Source organism: Ostrinia nubilalis, chromosome 22, assembly GCF_963855985.1.
Source record: "Ostrinia nubilalis chromosome 22, ilOstNubi1.1, whole genome shotgun sequence".
In the NCBI taxonomy this organism is placed as follows: domain Eukaryota; kingdom Metazoa; phylum Arthropoda; class Insecta; order Lepidoptera; family Crambidae; genus Ostrinia; species Ostrinia nubilalis.
This window is the reverse complement of record NC_087109.1, coordinates 8064913-8079454: the sequence shown is the minus strand read 5'-3', so window position 1 is coordinate 8079454 and position 14542 is coordinate 8064913. Positions and strand designations below refer to the sequence as shown.

Here is a 14542-nt window from a genome sequence, read left to right as displayed (position 1 = left end):
TAGTTGAATATTCATTAACAAATTAGTTCCGCAACTTAATTGATTGAATCGTGTTCGAAGCGTTATTTTTAAATATTTTTTTATGATTTTACTAATTATCTTTTTTATTTACAGGCGGATGCTATCGAAAAGTACTTCAAAGAAGAAGTTGGTGAAGACCTGCCAAAAGAAATGTGGAGCGAACTCGAAACCCTCAGGAAGAACGTGAAACACTCATAAAAAACTAGACCAAAGATCGTAACAATAAGAATCTATCGTAATATTATAACATTCCCTCGACTAATAAAATCATAGTTATAATTAGTTTTAACGCTAATCGTATACTATGCGTTGATCTTGAGATTAATACAATAATATATTACAACGAAAGATCAAAAACTCAAAACTAAGATCGATAATATCATTACAGATGTTGAAGAAGAATACGTTGGCTGTGTTAATTAATTTATATGATAAGCAAATGTAAAGTAATATTTAAGTAATCATAACTATTTAATAAGTAAGAATGTATCAAATAAAACAAAAGTTTATAAAATACATGATTTTATTTCTTAACAAATCTAACATACCTACCTAGTAATTGTTACACAAAAACGATACAAAAAAGTGGTGTACCACTGTTTGCTGTTTGACAATTATTACTTCATATGTTTTGCTGAAAATACTCTGACTCCATCTTGAGTTGACGCTCGTGCATACTTCGTCAATATCGCATTGACATTCAGCTTTTCCGTTGCATAGCATCTGTAGGTGAAAAAGAGAAGGTTAAAATATGTATCATGTTTAGCGAATAGTCTGGTACTGAAACACATTCAGAAACTAACGATAGTCGAGCTTGAGAAATATTGTAGCAATGTCATTCTTAAGTGTTTTATAGAATCATGCAATAACTGAAATTTCGTAAGCTTCTGAATCGCCTGCCTGTTCTGTTTCTTCTAAATCCACACACACTTACTGGATATACGGCGATATTTCATCAACAGTCCACTTTGTCTTGGTTTGGAATAGGATTTTGAATCGCTCATTGATATCTTCCGGTAAATCACTTTCAGCAAATCCCCATATTACTTTCGGTGTACTCGTTTTATCGATCAAAGCAATACCCGACAATAATGATTCCTAAAAACAACAATTATCAATAAATAATAGAATGGCAATAATAAGAATCACAATTTATTACACTCACATCAGTCACCATTCCTTCGGGGACAGAATCGCTCCAAGCTTGAAGAAATTCAGCCAAATTAAACTTTCCGGCGCTTTTCAGCAATACTTTAGCCAGAAAACCACACACTTTATCTTGTTTGTATTGGTAGTATTGAACGCCATCCTCTTCTATTGATTCTGTTGTGTAAAATCTAAACATCGATTGCAATATCGTTTCTGGTACAAGATCTTTTAAACTTTCTAACGTTTCTTCTTTAGAAATTTTGTCTAAGGACCATGAATTCTCTTCTATCAAATCCAACATATACGACAGCACTCTGAATTCGTAATCAAACTCCAAAAGTCGGTAATGATCGTCTATTTTTATTGCTTGTATCTTGTCTAATTCTTCATCTAGTTCTGCTTTTGACGCCTGCACTTTATCACACAAATTTTCATAACTTAATAATTTTGATTTATCAACTGCGTATTCTAATTCAATGCCTTGATACTTGGTGAGTTCTAAAAGTTTTCGCAACTTGGAAAGACGAGGTTTACAAGGTTTTAATTCATAGTAAGTGAAAAATGTATTGATTATATCTTTATGTTCGACTTTTCTAGGAGGTTTCGTTCCGTCGTCAGAGTCTGTTGATTTATTGAGACTTGTGTTAGATTTATCAAAAGAGGAATCTGATTCACACTCCATGGAATCGTTTTTTAACGTTTCATCAAGGCCTGTTGATGCTGCAAATAATAAATCTGGGACCAAAAGCAAGCTATTTGATGTTTCTGCTTCCTTGACATCATAGGTCTTGTTATTGGTGCACAGGACAACGCTTTCATCTGCATCTCCTGAAGGAAAAATACAAACATTAAACTCTACCTAACATGGTAACATACATTTTACCATGTTACGGTCATTGTGATTAATGATAGTGTAATCAATATCCGATACGTAAAAAGTCCTTAAAAAAACCTTAGCCTGGTCAAAAAATATTGCACTTACCCTTGAATATCAGATCGTTGCCCTTTTCAATCTCTTTCAAAAGAACATCATCTAAGAGCATAAGTTTTAAATTATCATTTTGATGATTAACATCAGGAAATCTTAATACTTGTGTTATTTCAGTTAATTCTGGTTCATGAAGTTTAGCTATTTTAATTATTTTACGTGCATCTTCAGGGGTTCTTTCTTCTCTGAAAATAAAGTTATAATAATTAAGAACTTCCTGCCTGAAAATTTACTACAATAAAGGGTATTTGTATACAAACACTTGGCAATCCTTCGTAAAATATTTTTTGGTAATGTGCAAAAACCTTGTGTCCAAACCACAATCCATATAAAGAAATCAACGAGCTTTGTCAATGGCAGTGTTGCCAGAAGGTTACTTTTGTAACCTTTTAGGTTACTTTTGAACTGCAGTGGTTACTTTTAGGTTACACTAATGAAAAGGTTACTTTTAGGTGATTTTTGAGAAATTGTAGAATTAACTTTACAGGTTATTTAGTAAAAAATATTAATAGTGACAATTTAAAAATTATGTCATAAAGTGCATTTAAACTTGAATTTGATTTATTATTTGTTAAAAAAAATTAGTTTTAGCGAATGTTTTTCGATAATAAAACGCAAATCCATGAAACGTTTTTATACGACTGGTCACTTTTCGAATTTAGATGATCAATTGTATTCATTTTCCATCCATGAACAACCTTACACAATCATCGGTATGAAGGTTACTTTTTATTCAAAAAGGTTACTTTTTTTTATATTTCTGGTAATTTCTGACTAGACCCGACTGGCAACACTGGTCAATGGTCTCTTTCTTTTGACATTGACAGTTAGAGATGGGTTATACTAGGTAAATTTGATACTAGGTGCACCTATTCCAAGTATTTATTAATACGTGATCCAAATACCTGTTCCACTTAGTACGTAGTAATTTACCATACTTGACGCGACTAGTGCGGACTAATCCACGTATTATGACTTTAAAATACAATTTTCTTTGAAAAGATCCACTCGTAGTATTAATAATGCAATTTGAAATTGAATAATAATGTTTTTGCTGGTTGTTGATTGATTGATATCCTCCCTTCATACTTCAACAGGCTTAGGACTGTCAACTTAAAAGTTGGCGTACCTATTTAAAAGATATCAATTTCATAAAAATATTTACATAATTTTTTCTATTTTTTATTTATGCAATTATCACGGACGCGTGACAACAAACCAAAACAAACCTGTCGGAAGAATAAAAACTGGTTTTTTACCGGCTAGTCAACAAGGAGTGAGCTGGATGAGAGAGAACAAAAATTAAAATATTCAAAACCTTACCTGTGTACAAATAGAGCTTAAATTACGTAATACATCAAACACCTATTCCTATCTCACACCTGCCTGCGCTCAAATTTGTTTGTCAGACAGAGACGGAGTGAATCTCTACGTTCGCACATAAGCTTAGCGAGAAATACGCGGTGCGCGTAATACACGACTACGGATTATGCAATAATAACCTCTATTACTTTGATGGTAGGGTCGGAAATCGTGTAATTTAAAAAATACTTAGCGAGAAATACGCGGTGCGCGTAATACACGACTACGGATTATGCAATAATAACCTCTATTACTTTGATGGTAGGGTCGGAAATCGTGTAATTTAAAAAATACTAGGTGGATGAAGTATTTTAAAAATTGGAATAGGTGCCACTTAGTACTGTAAAATACCTAGTGTGTGGATCTGTTCTAGTAAATACGTCTCATCTCTATTGACAGTTCGATCGATCCTCGAAAATTCCGTGCGTGATTTTCAAAATCACGATTTAGTTTAGAAATAATTTTAATGTAAAAAAAATCGAAAATGTCTCTGTTCGGTGATATACTCCCAATCAATAAAAATGAAGAAAAGAACAACCAGGCGAGCGCGAGCCTGTCGCCGTACCTCAACTTCGACCCTCACATTATACCGAAAATGCAACCAGAATTCTTGTACCCTGATGATAGACACATGGCTTCCACTGCTAGAAGATCTAACGTAGCTCTGCCCATAATCGGAATGTCCTTTATGACTGGTTCAGGTAATAAGTTATGATGAAAATAATAACCTCTAAATGTTAATAATTTTACATAACACATTCCAGGCTATCCAGCAGCAAAGAATTAACAAAATACTATTCTAGTTGTTATATAATGTGACTGGACGTTTCTTGCTATAAAAATTTGACTATTTATACTAACAAATGTTACGACTCCAAAGTTCATTTATGATTTTGTGCTATATCAACAAATAATACACACACTAAGACTGTGGAAAATGACCTCTGTAATGTCTTGTCGTAATTTAACAAGTTTGTTGACATGAAAACAACTTTTGTTTGTTTTGAATTTACCAACAAACTAAAATAAAAACATTAAATTGCAGGTCTTGGAGGTATGACAGGACTCTACAAGGGTTTGAGGGCTACCACACTGGCTGGCCAAGTTGGAAAAGTAAGGCGTACCCAGATAGTCAACTATATTATGAAACAAGGTAAACAAAATTCTAATTTTTATTTAAAAATATTGACTTCCCCAAAAGAGCTATTATCTTCTCAACTGGATAAATTCTAACATAATTTTTGTGTATTTTCAGGCACAACCACCGGATGCACTCTTGGTATCATCGCTTCATTCTACTCGTGCATTGCACTGGGTGTGACTTGGGTCCGTGACAAGGAAGACACAGCCAACACTTTCATAGCAGCCGCCACTACAGGAGTCATCTACAAGAGCACTGCTGGCCTCCGCTCGATGGGCTTAGGAGCAGCGGTTGGCCTCACACTAGCTGGAGTCTACACCTTAGTCACTGATAACGATAACATATGGAGCAAAGCCAGATACAACCGATTGTGATTTTATTACCGCCTACTTTAGGATTATGTACATAATAGACTGTTATATTAGTTGTTTTTAATATTGAATTTCTTTTATATTATAGATTTGTCTTCATCCAATATACTTCATCCTGAGAATTTCATGAAATAAGTTGGGGAAGCTTATTTCGTAAAGCTTATCTCAATCAAGAATTCTAAAAATCTCGAAATATGGAGCTCATCTATTTATTTTGCTAAAGACATATCTATGATATAAATAAACCATTGATCTGCAGCAAATGAACCTATTCGGGTCATGTTCTTTTGCTCAGTTCAGATTTTTATGCAAGGCTGTCCTGCCTAACGATCATTGTCCCAGTATCGGAGCAGCACAAAATACGCATAAGCCCTAAAATAAAACGATTGTTTGAAAAATTATAGTGTTTATTTTATTTCAGTTACATTACATACAGTATACTAAATATTTGTACAATGCTCTTTATTCACAAGTTTCACAACACAAATAAAATTAGGACTTACTAGTAAAAACATTGGACATCATTCAATACGATTTGTACAAAGGAAGGCATAATGTAGTGTTGGTTATATGATGTAACAAATTGAAAAAGATACAGCATTATTTTGTGAAATTGAGCAAAATCCATTCAAGTAAAACATGATAAACAGCAAAAATATAATTATCTACAGCAAACAGTTCTCATATTCAAATGACAAGGTCACAGCTAAAATAATTATCTTTATAAAAATCATAAGAAAAATAAACTTTCATCAAACAACACAGACTTAACAATTATATTGCCCTAACTACTGTCTGTATAGGTTATTGTAATCTAACATTTCATATCACTAAAGTCATTTATGTAATAAACACTTAACATATAATTTATAATTAGATTACATCGAGTGATAAGTGGATGGATTAATTGCAGGAAAGCATTAGATATAACAGTTTTGTGGATAATATAACAAAATTATATGTTCAAGATGAGTTACAGTTTTTATTACTTTATGAAGAAGACAGTAAAATGCTGAATTGACTGTCGAGATTCTACATACTTTTGTATGTAAAATAAATTCATAAGATATAAAAATAATTTTACATTAACATTTCCATCTCTTTAACTTTACACAATCATTTCATACCTAATTAAAATTATGCTAAAATATCATAGCTACCTATTTAATAGATTACATAATAACTGAGTAAGTGCCTATGTAATTTACCTACAGGTAGCTTATTTATGTCGTTATTTATTATTTCTATTTTATTATTATGCTCTTAATGTTAACTGATGGATTGGTAATTAGTGACAATGATGACAAAGTAATGAAAACTTAATGAATGAATCAATATAGTTAGAATTAACCAATATATCGACTATCTAAATTATCTAGCAGTAACATTTTTAATTCGATCAAGGAGTATTAATTTTATTCTTTGTAGCAGCAGTCATTCCCTCTAAAAAAGATAAAATATTATATTTAGGCAAACAAACATTAACGTAAGTTATTTTATCAGTACAAACAGATTTTTATACACCAAATTTAAAAGGAATGATCTTTGTGTAGTAGTACCGAAAATGTATCAGTACTTCAAACATAATGAATGATATTGGCATTGCCTACTTAACTCACTTTAATTTGGCCATTTATTCTAGACACATGCAATAGATCTACAATTATATCTAACTTGAATTTTGCAGTCATCGCTGCAACCCCTTGAGGCGCAGCAGTGCGTTCGTCACGAGGCTGCGTTTAATATCAGCTTCATGTCTTCTGGCAACACACAATTCAGATCTTCCAAACGTCTAGCTAACAAAGTCCTAGTATTATCAGCTACAGGAGGATTGCTCTTTAGCACTTCGCGGAGCTTGAGCACCATATCAACTATCTCAACTTCTTTCTTTCCAATGGACCATTTCTTTAAATCACTTTCAGCTAAAGCTTCAAGTTGTAATGCATGAAGTTTGTTCGTTAAATTGCTATGTCTTTGATGAAACCATGCACTGAAGTTTGGTGTCCTGAAGAAGTTCCTGTACAACCCTATCCAGTCGCCCTTGATTCCAGTAGTAAGTTGGGGCCCTGACTGTTGAAGAGTTGCAAAGAAGTCTTCAGGGTTGAATGGATTTGGCACAGGAGGCGCACGGAACGGCGAAATGTTCTTTTGTAATGGCATCAACGATGCCATATACCTCTCCAAAGGGATCATGAAACTTTGAGTCAACTCTAGCAAGTGACGTTTAACCATTGCTGTCTGAACTTCAGAGGGACGCTCTGTTCTTATTCCATTGTGTAATTTCTTAATAATTGTTTTGTCCTTTTCTAAAAATGGCTTATACTGAGTATAGACTCCAGGTGCTGTGTCTAACAATTTTAAATTGCCAACTTTTCTTAGTTTGGTTTTAATTGAAGCTGAATCACCCAGTTTGATTGTATGTGGCCAATGTTGTAATGTTTTTGTGAAAAATGGATTAGTCACACCAAGAATTACACAAGGTGGGTTGTATTGCTTTCTAGTGAACTCTTTGAACTCACTATCATGTATTGTGAAATATGGTCTATATTCAGCAGAGTATGGAAGTGGCTGTATCAAATACGTCAGAGCTTGAACTAAAGCAGAACATTCTGTTGGTGAGCTGGCCATTACAACAATGGGTTCTGCTGTCAAAACTAGTTCCCATAACAAATGTAAATGCGATATCAAACTGGACAATGCATCAAACACATTAACATCCTGCAGTGATGCCAATATATGTGGTACATTAGGCGAGTGTACATGTTTAGCAATGTCTGAACGGGTTATCTTACCAGTCTGATGGTTAGGGATATAAGACTGGAACACTGAGCCTAAGACTGGCAACAACACATTCTGGCCAGCATCTAACCTTGGCCATCTGTTTATATCATGACAAGCAGCTTCTAGACTACTCTCTCCTTCTTCAAAGTGCTTTGGTGCTATCAACTGAATGACTTTGTAGAAAAGGTTAATAAATGGAAGCCTTGTAAGTAAGATTATACTTTTCTGGAAATAGCCTCGAGGGAGAGACGGGTCCTTGACCTGACGGAAGTATACGAAGCCCCAGTAGTGCGTGGAGTCCGCTCGTAGTGTTGAAACAGCGTCTTCGTTGTAAATAAGTTGTTGATTCGATAACGGAGTACGTGACCGCAGCCGCACGTGGAACTGCGTGTCCCCCATGCATCCCGAATTAGAGTCTGGGAATGCTAGATAACAGATATTACACTTCTCTTGGTCTGACAACTTAACTCCTGGTGGATACACACTCTCCATCGCCTGTCCCAGCTCCAGGTCGAATGTAACCACACAAATACAATGCAACCAATCCGAGAACTTGCTCCATTTCGCTTGAAAGTCTTCGTCTTCAGTGAGAACGGGAATATCGTCGTAATTCTGCACTCCACAAGCCATGACTCTAGACTGCCGTTAACTCATTCCAAATGCAATTCTTAACATCGCACGTATTCTCAGCACTATTTCTCACAGAGTAAATACTATTTACACTGAAAAACTATGCTAGGAAACATTTTTGTCATTGTATTGTAATAAAAACAACCAAGAGCACGCAAGCCCTAACAGCTGTTCTGTCAAACATGGCCGCGCCCGCCAAAACAAAAGTTTACTTACTTTTCCGTAAATTATGTATGGTTTATGTACTAGACATGCAACATTAAACATAAGCACTTACCCAATCTCCATGTTTATTTATAAGCACTTAAAAATAGCAAATAGTAGGACAAATTAATAGAAAAACTAATTTAAAATGTGTAAAAAACAGTACGAGCATCAAGCATTTTTAAAAACGTTTCGTTTTCACACCAATCACCGATAGACGTCAATCTATTACAGACGCATAAATAAATATAATATCCAGAAAATGCAGTTTTTAGATAAATTAATGAAGAATTTGAAGAAGAATTATTATTGTTTTGTCTTTTTTTCTATTTTTGAAATGATTACAATTGCAATAAAATAACTAAATTATCTTGAACGAAACGCATTTTAACTTTTGGCTCAAAATGTCTTGTTCCACAGCTAAACACAACCACCAAAAAAAATACAAGACTATCTTCTGTCTTTGTTTAACACGTAGGTTTGTCTCTTTCTACAGCTTCCATCTCTTTCTATCAAATACATTGGTCTCTGTTTATTTTTACGAGAAATTTCCTGATTGGTGTACTAGAATGTTCTGGATTGGCGTTCTCGTACAGTGTCGAAAATACTCGATTATGATTGGCCGGTTGGCTTGGGTATATAAGCTGGGAGAAGGGCGCGAGAATTCAGTTTACTCTTGTACACACAAAGGAACGAAGCGAAAGGAAAGCGAGTGGGAAACCACAGTTAACTACAAAAACAAGTTTCGAAGTGAAATTTATTACTGTAAAAAGGAACTATTGACTCAAGAAAAATGCCAGCCGTTGGAATTGATCTCGGAACTACATATTCGTGCGTCGGTGTTTGGCAGCACGGTAATGTGGAGATTATCGCTAACGACCAGGGAAACAGAACAACACCTTCGTATGTCGCATTTACGGACACAGAACGACTGATCGGCGATGCAGCGAAGAACCAGGTAGCACTAAACCCCAACAACACAGTCTTCGACGCGAAACGTCTCATCGGCCGCAAGTTTGACGATCCCAAGATCCAGGCAGACATGAAACACTGGCCCTTCAAGGTGATCAACGACTGTAGCAAGCCAAAGATTCAAGTGGAATACAAAGGGGAGACGAAGCGATTCGCGCCGGAAGAGATCAGCAGCATGGTTCTGACGAAAATGAAGGAAACTGCAGAGGCGTATCTCGGTTCGACTGTACGGGACGCGGTGATTACAGTGCCGGCGTACTTCAACGACGCTCAACGACAAGCGACCAAGGATGCCGGTTCCATCGCTGGACTCAACGTATTGCGAATCATCAACGAGCCTACCGCAGCTGCTTTAGCATACGGGCTCGACAAGAACTTGAAGGGCGAACGCAACGTACTCATCTTCGATCTCGGAGGCGGAACCTTTGACGTTTCCATCCTAACTATCGACGAGGGCTCACTATTCGAAGTGCGAGCGACAGCCGGCGACACACATCTCGGCGGCGAAGACTTCGACAACAGGCTAGTGAACCATCTCGCAGAAGAATTCAAGCGCAAGTACAGGAAAGATCTTCGAAGTAACCCGAGGGCTCTGCGTCGTCTGCGAACTGCAGCTGAGCGCGCCAAACGAACTCTCTCGTCTAGCACTGAAGCAACTATTGAAATCGATGCCCTATACGAAGGTATCGACTTCTACACGAGAGTTTCTCGAGCGCGCTTTGAAGAACTGTGCTCAGACTTGTTCAGGTCGACACTGGAGCCCGTTGAGAAAGCTCTACGTGACGCTAAGATGGACAAAAGCCAAATACACGATGTTGTCCTCGTCGGGGGATCAACACGTATTCCAAAGATCCAGAGCCTTCTGCAGGGTCTTTTCTGCGGCAAGAAACTCAACTTGTCTATCAACCCAGATGAGGCGGTCGCGTACGGGGCAGCGGTGCAAGCAGCTATTTTGAGCGGAACCACCGACACGCGTATTCAAGACGTTCTCCTAGTCGATGTCGCACCCCTATCGCTCGGCATCGAAACAGCCGGCGGCGTGATGACGAAGATCATCGAACGCAACTCGAAAATTCCGTGTCGTCAGGCGCAGACATTCACCACTTATTCTGACAACCAGCCGGCCGTGACTATCCAGGTGTACGAAGGCGAGCGAGCGATGACGAAGGACAACAACTTGCTGGGCACGTTTAACTTGACCGGGATCCCGCCGGCGCCTCGGGGAGTGCCCAAGATCGATGTGACATTCGACTTGGACGCGAACGGTATCCTGAACGTATCGGCGAAGGAGAACAGCACTGGCCGAAGCGAGAAGATCGTCATCAAGAACGACAGAGGGCGCCTATCTCAGGCGGAGATCGACAGAATGCTCGCTGATGCGGAAAAGTATAAAGAGGAAGATGAGCGTCAGCGGGAGCGTGTGGCGGCGCGGAATAAGCTGGAAGCCTACGTATTTGGAGTCAGACAAGCGCTGGATGAAGCGGGTGACAAATTGAGCGAGCAAGACAAGGACGTGGGCCGTCGGACGTGTGAGGAAACACTGCGCTGGTTGGATAATAACGCATTGGCTGAAGCTGATGAATATGAACATCGATTGAAGGAAGTTCAGGGCGTGTGCCAGCCTCTTATGACCAAGATGCACGGAGGACAAGGTGGTCAAGGTATGCCTGGTGCTGGCGGCATGCCGGGAGGTGGAATGTATGGAGGCATGGGCGGAGGAATGCCCGGTTACCAACAGCAAGGAGGACACGACGGCCCCACTGTTGAAGAAGTGGACTAAGCTGCGAAGTTAAATCCAAAACTCCCAGTGATCTAGTCGTTTTAGTACCTACCTATTCAAAGATTAAGACTGATTGTTAATTTAATTGTAGTTCTTAGTTAGACATTGTCATCTGTTGGACTCAATAAATTAGTATTATAATTAACCTAATAAGTGTTTATTATTCAAAAACATCCCCATTTCCCATAAATATCCCAAGAACATAATAATATCACAATCGGCCGATCAGTCAATCACTTGAAATAAATTAATGACAATAATTTACAGAAGTTAAAGGAATTGATACTTATAGAAATAGGGTAATTTCTTAGTAAAAAACTTGATTTTATCGGCATTATGTTTATTTGTGTAAACGAAATACAGGCTCAATAAGGACCTTAGCCAATATGACTGATCCTCACAATTATATCTATTTATTTATACAATGCTATCAACTTACTCATCACATTTAATATAGACCAACTAAATACATCAAAAGTGGATCATCATGAACCATCGTAAGTTATTATAAAAGGAAATTCAAATTACAATATTATTAACTGCATAATACTCATACATTACTTTCATACGCTACAGCACTCACACTAACGACGAATAAATTGTATTTGTAATTTATTGTTCATCACCAGTGATCGGATAATCTGATGCACACTATTGCACACTTATTGAACAGGTGATGGCCAGTATGGAATGCACTAAAAAAACCTTCCTTTTTCATCAATAACAACTGTGGGAAGATAATTTAAATAAATAAATAAGCCACTATATGAAAAATAAAGAACCCCGAATATCCGATCACTGATCATTTCTATTATTTTAATTAGGAATTTAAACATTAATTTTGTTTGGTGGTAAACACACTATACAAACTTGATTTATTTTTCTTATGTACAGTCGCTAATAGATTCAACCACACCAAAATGTCGGATATTCACAATAGATTTTAAACTTATCCTTATAGTACGAGAGCCCACGACCAAAACCATGTCTCATAGCAATACGGCTAAAACCCTATAAAATCGTTAGATTGTATGATTCTGAACCCGACTAGATGTGTAGTAACGGTCGAAAGTGTAGCAACTGCGTGGGAGGCCATTTCTGCTGTGTCAAAAAAAAAAGACAGTCGGTATTATAGCAATACGTCTGATAGTGAAAATGTACATAGATTTTATAATTGTATTACGAAAAAGTTTGTTTTCAGACATTTTGCGCGTAGCATATAGCCTGTGCGCATTTTTGAAAATGTCAACAAATTTAGCCGACCTGTATCATAGCAATACGGATAATTTTTTTTTTCAACTTTTTGTATTGCTGCCATGATTACCAAAAACCTGTTTTCAGACACTTTAAGTGTATCAAAAAGTTGTATGATAGAGAAGGTGCTACACTTAATTTGTCTGATATAAATTTTTTGCACATGTGGACAACTTATTTTATCATGTCCAACAATTTTCAGACATATTGCTATGATACCGATCGGTAAAATTTGTTAACATTTTCAAAACGGTCTCAAAATTTAATGCGTTCACATTTCCGTCTGAAAATTGTTTTGTTCGCATCAAATAACCAAAATTTACTAATAAAAAAGATTTTCAGACGTATTGCTATGAGACATTTTTTTTGTCTCATTTTTAATTTTTTTAAGTGATTTTACGGGTTTGCGCTACACCACTAACGTCTGAAAATAATGTTTCCGGTATCTCAGAACTATCATTCAACTACAGTCTGCAAATCAGACATATTGCTATGATGCAGTTCGGTAAAATTCTTTGACAATTTTGAAAATTCGGTCAGATCAAACGCTACGCGGAAAATGTCTGATTTTGGTATTTTCGAGTTCAGGATAATCGTATCTATCGATTTGATGCGGTTTTGGCCGTATTGCTATGAGACAAAAATTTTGGTCGTGGGCTCTCGTACTATTAGAATATGGTTCAATGTCTATGAAAATTCAATTTTGGAGGAGATCGATAAATATGCGGGGGACTATACAAGACTCAATCATTACAGATAGGCGGTTATCACACTGCGCCGCGCTCCGCCGCGGAGCGCGTGATTTTCATATAAAAAATCACACGCGCGGACGCGTTGTCAGTGTGAAGTGCCGCGCGTGTTTTCTATACAAACTGAGGTACTTGCATACAATGATTAAATGTCGCCGCGGAGCGCGGCGCAGTGTGATAACCGCCATACAAGTAATATTTCAAACACTGCTTAACCATCTATCTGAATAATCTAAAGAACATTCTGCATGATAAGTATGCCAGACATGGATATACTTTGAACTTACATATTAAGTAATTATAGGTCTATAACTTAAATCAGTCAGTGCCTGAGGTGTGGCAGCGGCACGGGAGGTGACATTGATTGACATTATTTCAATATTATGACGTGAGTACGTGACACAGCATACAAATCTGAAGTCTCACTGACGTTGACGTCACAAAATCACCCTCCCGTGCTCATTACTACTGAGGTAAGCGCTAGACCGGTAATGAAATTTTCTTAATACACACATCCAAACCCACTTTCGGCTACATATTTACACCCATGTCGGCCTGCTCAATAGTTTATTGTGGCTACCACCCTGTCCAAAGAAACTTCGAGAAATCAGTCTTTCATTACCAAAAGACGCAGTGGCGAACTAAGACAATATGATTAAGTTATACAATTATAAACTGTATGATAAAGTAACAAGATACATTTCTGAAAAACTGGAGTACTCTGACGACCGATGTCATACTTGTACGTGAATGACGTCATTTTTATAGGTCAAGTAAAATTTTGCATTTTTTTTACAATAAACACGTTCAATTCCAGAGTGGTGAAAATAGAAAAATAAACAAATAGCCATGTAAAATATCTTAAATGATTTTCAAACTGGCAACACCTAAAAAGTTAATACAGTCAGCGTCAAACAGTTCGTGACACCCAAAAGTGGCCAAATTGACAACACAACCTTATTCCAATTGTAACAGACGTGTTGCGAACTTTTTGGCTACTTTTGGGTGTCACAAACTATTTGACGCTGACTGTACTAGGAGACTCAAAATTTATAGAGCGTTACATTGACTTAAAACTCAATATTTGTTAGTCGCCACTGCAAAATACAGAAACACCATGAATCCACTCCATTTACACAA

General features: G+C 36.9%; 5 protein-coding genes across 6 annotated transcripts in view; 3 read left to right on the top strand and 2 right to left on the bottom strand.

The window, feature by feature from the left end:
* The window catches only part of LOC135082637 (phosphoenolpyruvate carboxykinase [GTP]-like), a 45742-nt gene extending 45205 nt beyond the window's left edge, over positions 1 to 537 (top strand). For both annotated transcript variants that reach the window (XM_063977428.1, XM_063977427.1), the window contains one exon: positions 115 to 537. In XM_063977428.1, coding sequence (XP_063833498.1) covers positions 115 to 219 — 105 coding nt within the window. In that variant the 3' untranslated portion in view covers positions 220 to 537. The remainder of the gene's footprint in view (positions 1 to 114) is intronic.
* On the bottom strand, positions 538 to 8827 carry LOC135082638 (sister chromatid cohesion protein DCC1). The gene is made up of 5 exons (XM_063977429.1): positions 8721 to 8827; positions 2153 to 2343; positions 1187 to 1998; positions 956 to 1119; positions 538 to 744 (listed from the first exon to the last, which is right to left on the bottom strand). Exons 1-5 carry the CDS (start codon positions 8729 to 8731, stop codon positions 639 to 641), a joined length of 1284 nt encoding a protein of 427 aa, XP_063833499.1. The 5' UTR covers positions 8732 to 8827; the 3' UTR covers positions 538 to 638.
* LOC135082763 (mitochondrial import inner membrane translocase subunit Tim23) lies at positions 3913 to 5433 on the top strand. Its single transcript, XM_063977529.1, has 3 exons — positions 3913 to 4221; positions 4566 to 4673; positions 4776 to 5433. Exons 1-3 carry the CDS (start codon positions 4005 to 4007, stop codon positions 5033 to 5035), a joined length of 585 nt encoding a protein of 194 aa, XP_063833599.1. The 5' UTR covers positions 3913 to 4004; the 3' UTR covers positions 5036 to 5433.
* Positions 5419 to 8638, bottom strand: LOC135082762 (protein DENND6A). Its single transcript, XM_063977528.1, has one exon. It carries the CDS (start codon positions 8441 to 8443, stop codon positions 6758 to 6760), a length of 1686 nt encoding a protein of 561 aa, XP_063833598.1. The 5' UTR covers positions 8444 to 8638; the 3' UTR covers positions 5419 to 6757.
* A 501-nt stretch (positions 8828 to 9328) lies between the features above and the next one.
* Positions 9329 to 11552, top strand: LOC135082636 (heat shock protein 68-like). Its single transcript, XM_063977426.1, has one exon. The coding sequence runs from the start codon at positions 9441 to 9443 to the stop codon at positions 11397 to 11399; it is 1959 nt and encodes a 652-aa protein (XP_063833496.1). The 5' UTR covers positions 9329 to 9440; the 3' UTR covers positions 11400 to 11552.
* Positions 11553 to 14542: the final 2990 nt, after the last annotated feature.

Bases quoted from the DNA above. Each gene is read 5' to 3' on its own strand.
- LOC135082763 (XM_063977529.1), top strand. From the start codon at position 4,005: ATGTCTCTGTTCGGTGATATACTCCCAATCAATAAAAATGAAGAAAAG. The intron at 4,222-4,565 runs GTAATAAGTTAT...ATTAAATTGCAG, and splicing joins GTCCTTTATGACTGGTTCAG to GTCTTGGAGGTATGACAGGA. The intron at 4,674-4,775 runs GTAAACAAAATT...GTGTATTTTCAG, and splicing joins CAACTATATTATGAAACAAG to GCACAACCACCGGATGCACT.
- LOC135082762 (XM_063977528.1), bottom strand. From the start codon at position 8,443: ATGGCTTGTGGAGTGCAGAATTACGACGATATTCCCGTTCTCACTGAA.
- LOC135082638 (XM_063977429.1), bottom strand. The intron at 1,999-2,152 runs GTAAGTGCAATA...TTTTTCCTTCAG, and splicing joins CAACGATCTGATATTCAAGG to GAGATGCAGATGAAAGCGTT. The intron at 1,120-1,186 runs GTGAGTGTAATA...TGTTGTTTTTAG, and splicing joins CCGAAGGAATGGTGACTGAT to GAATCATTATTGTCGGGTAT.
- LOC135082636 (XM_063977426.1), top strand. From the start codon at position 9,441: ATGCCAGCCGTTGGAATTGATCTCGGAACTACATATTCGTGCGTCGGT.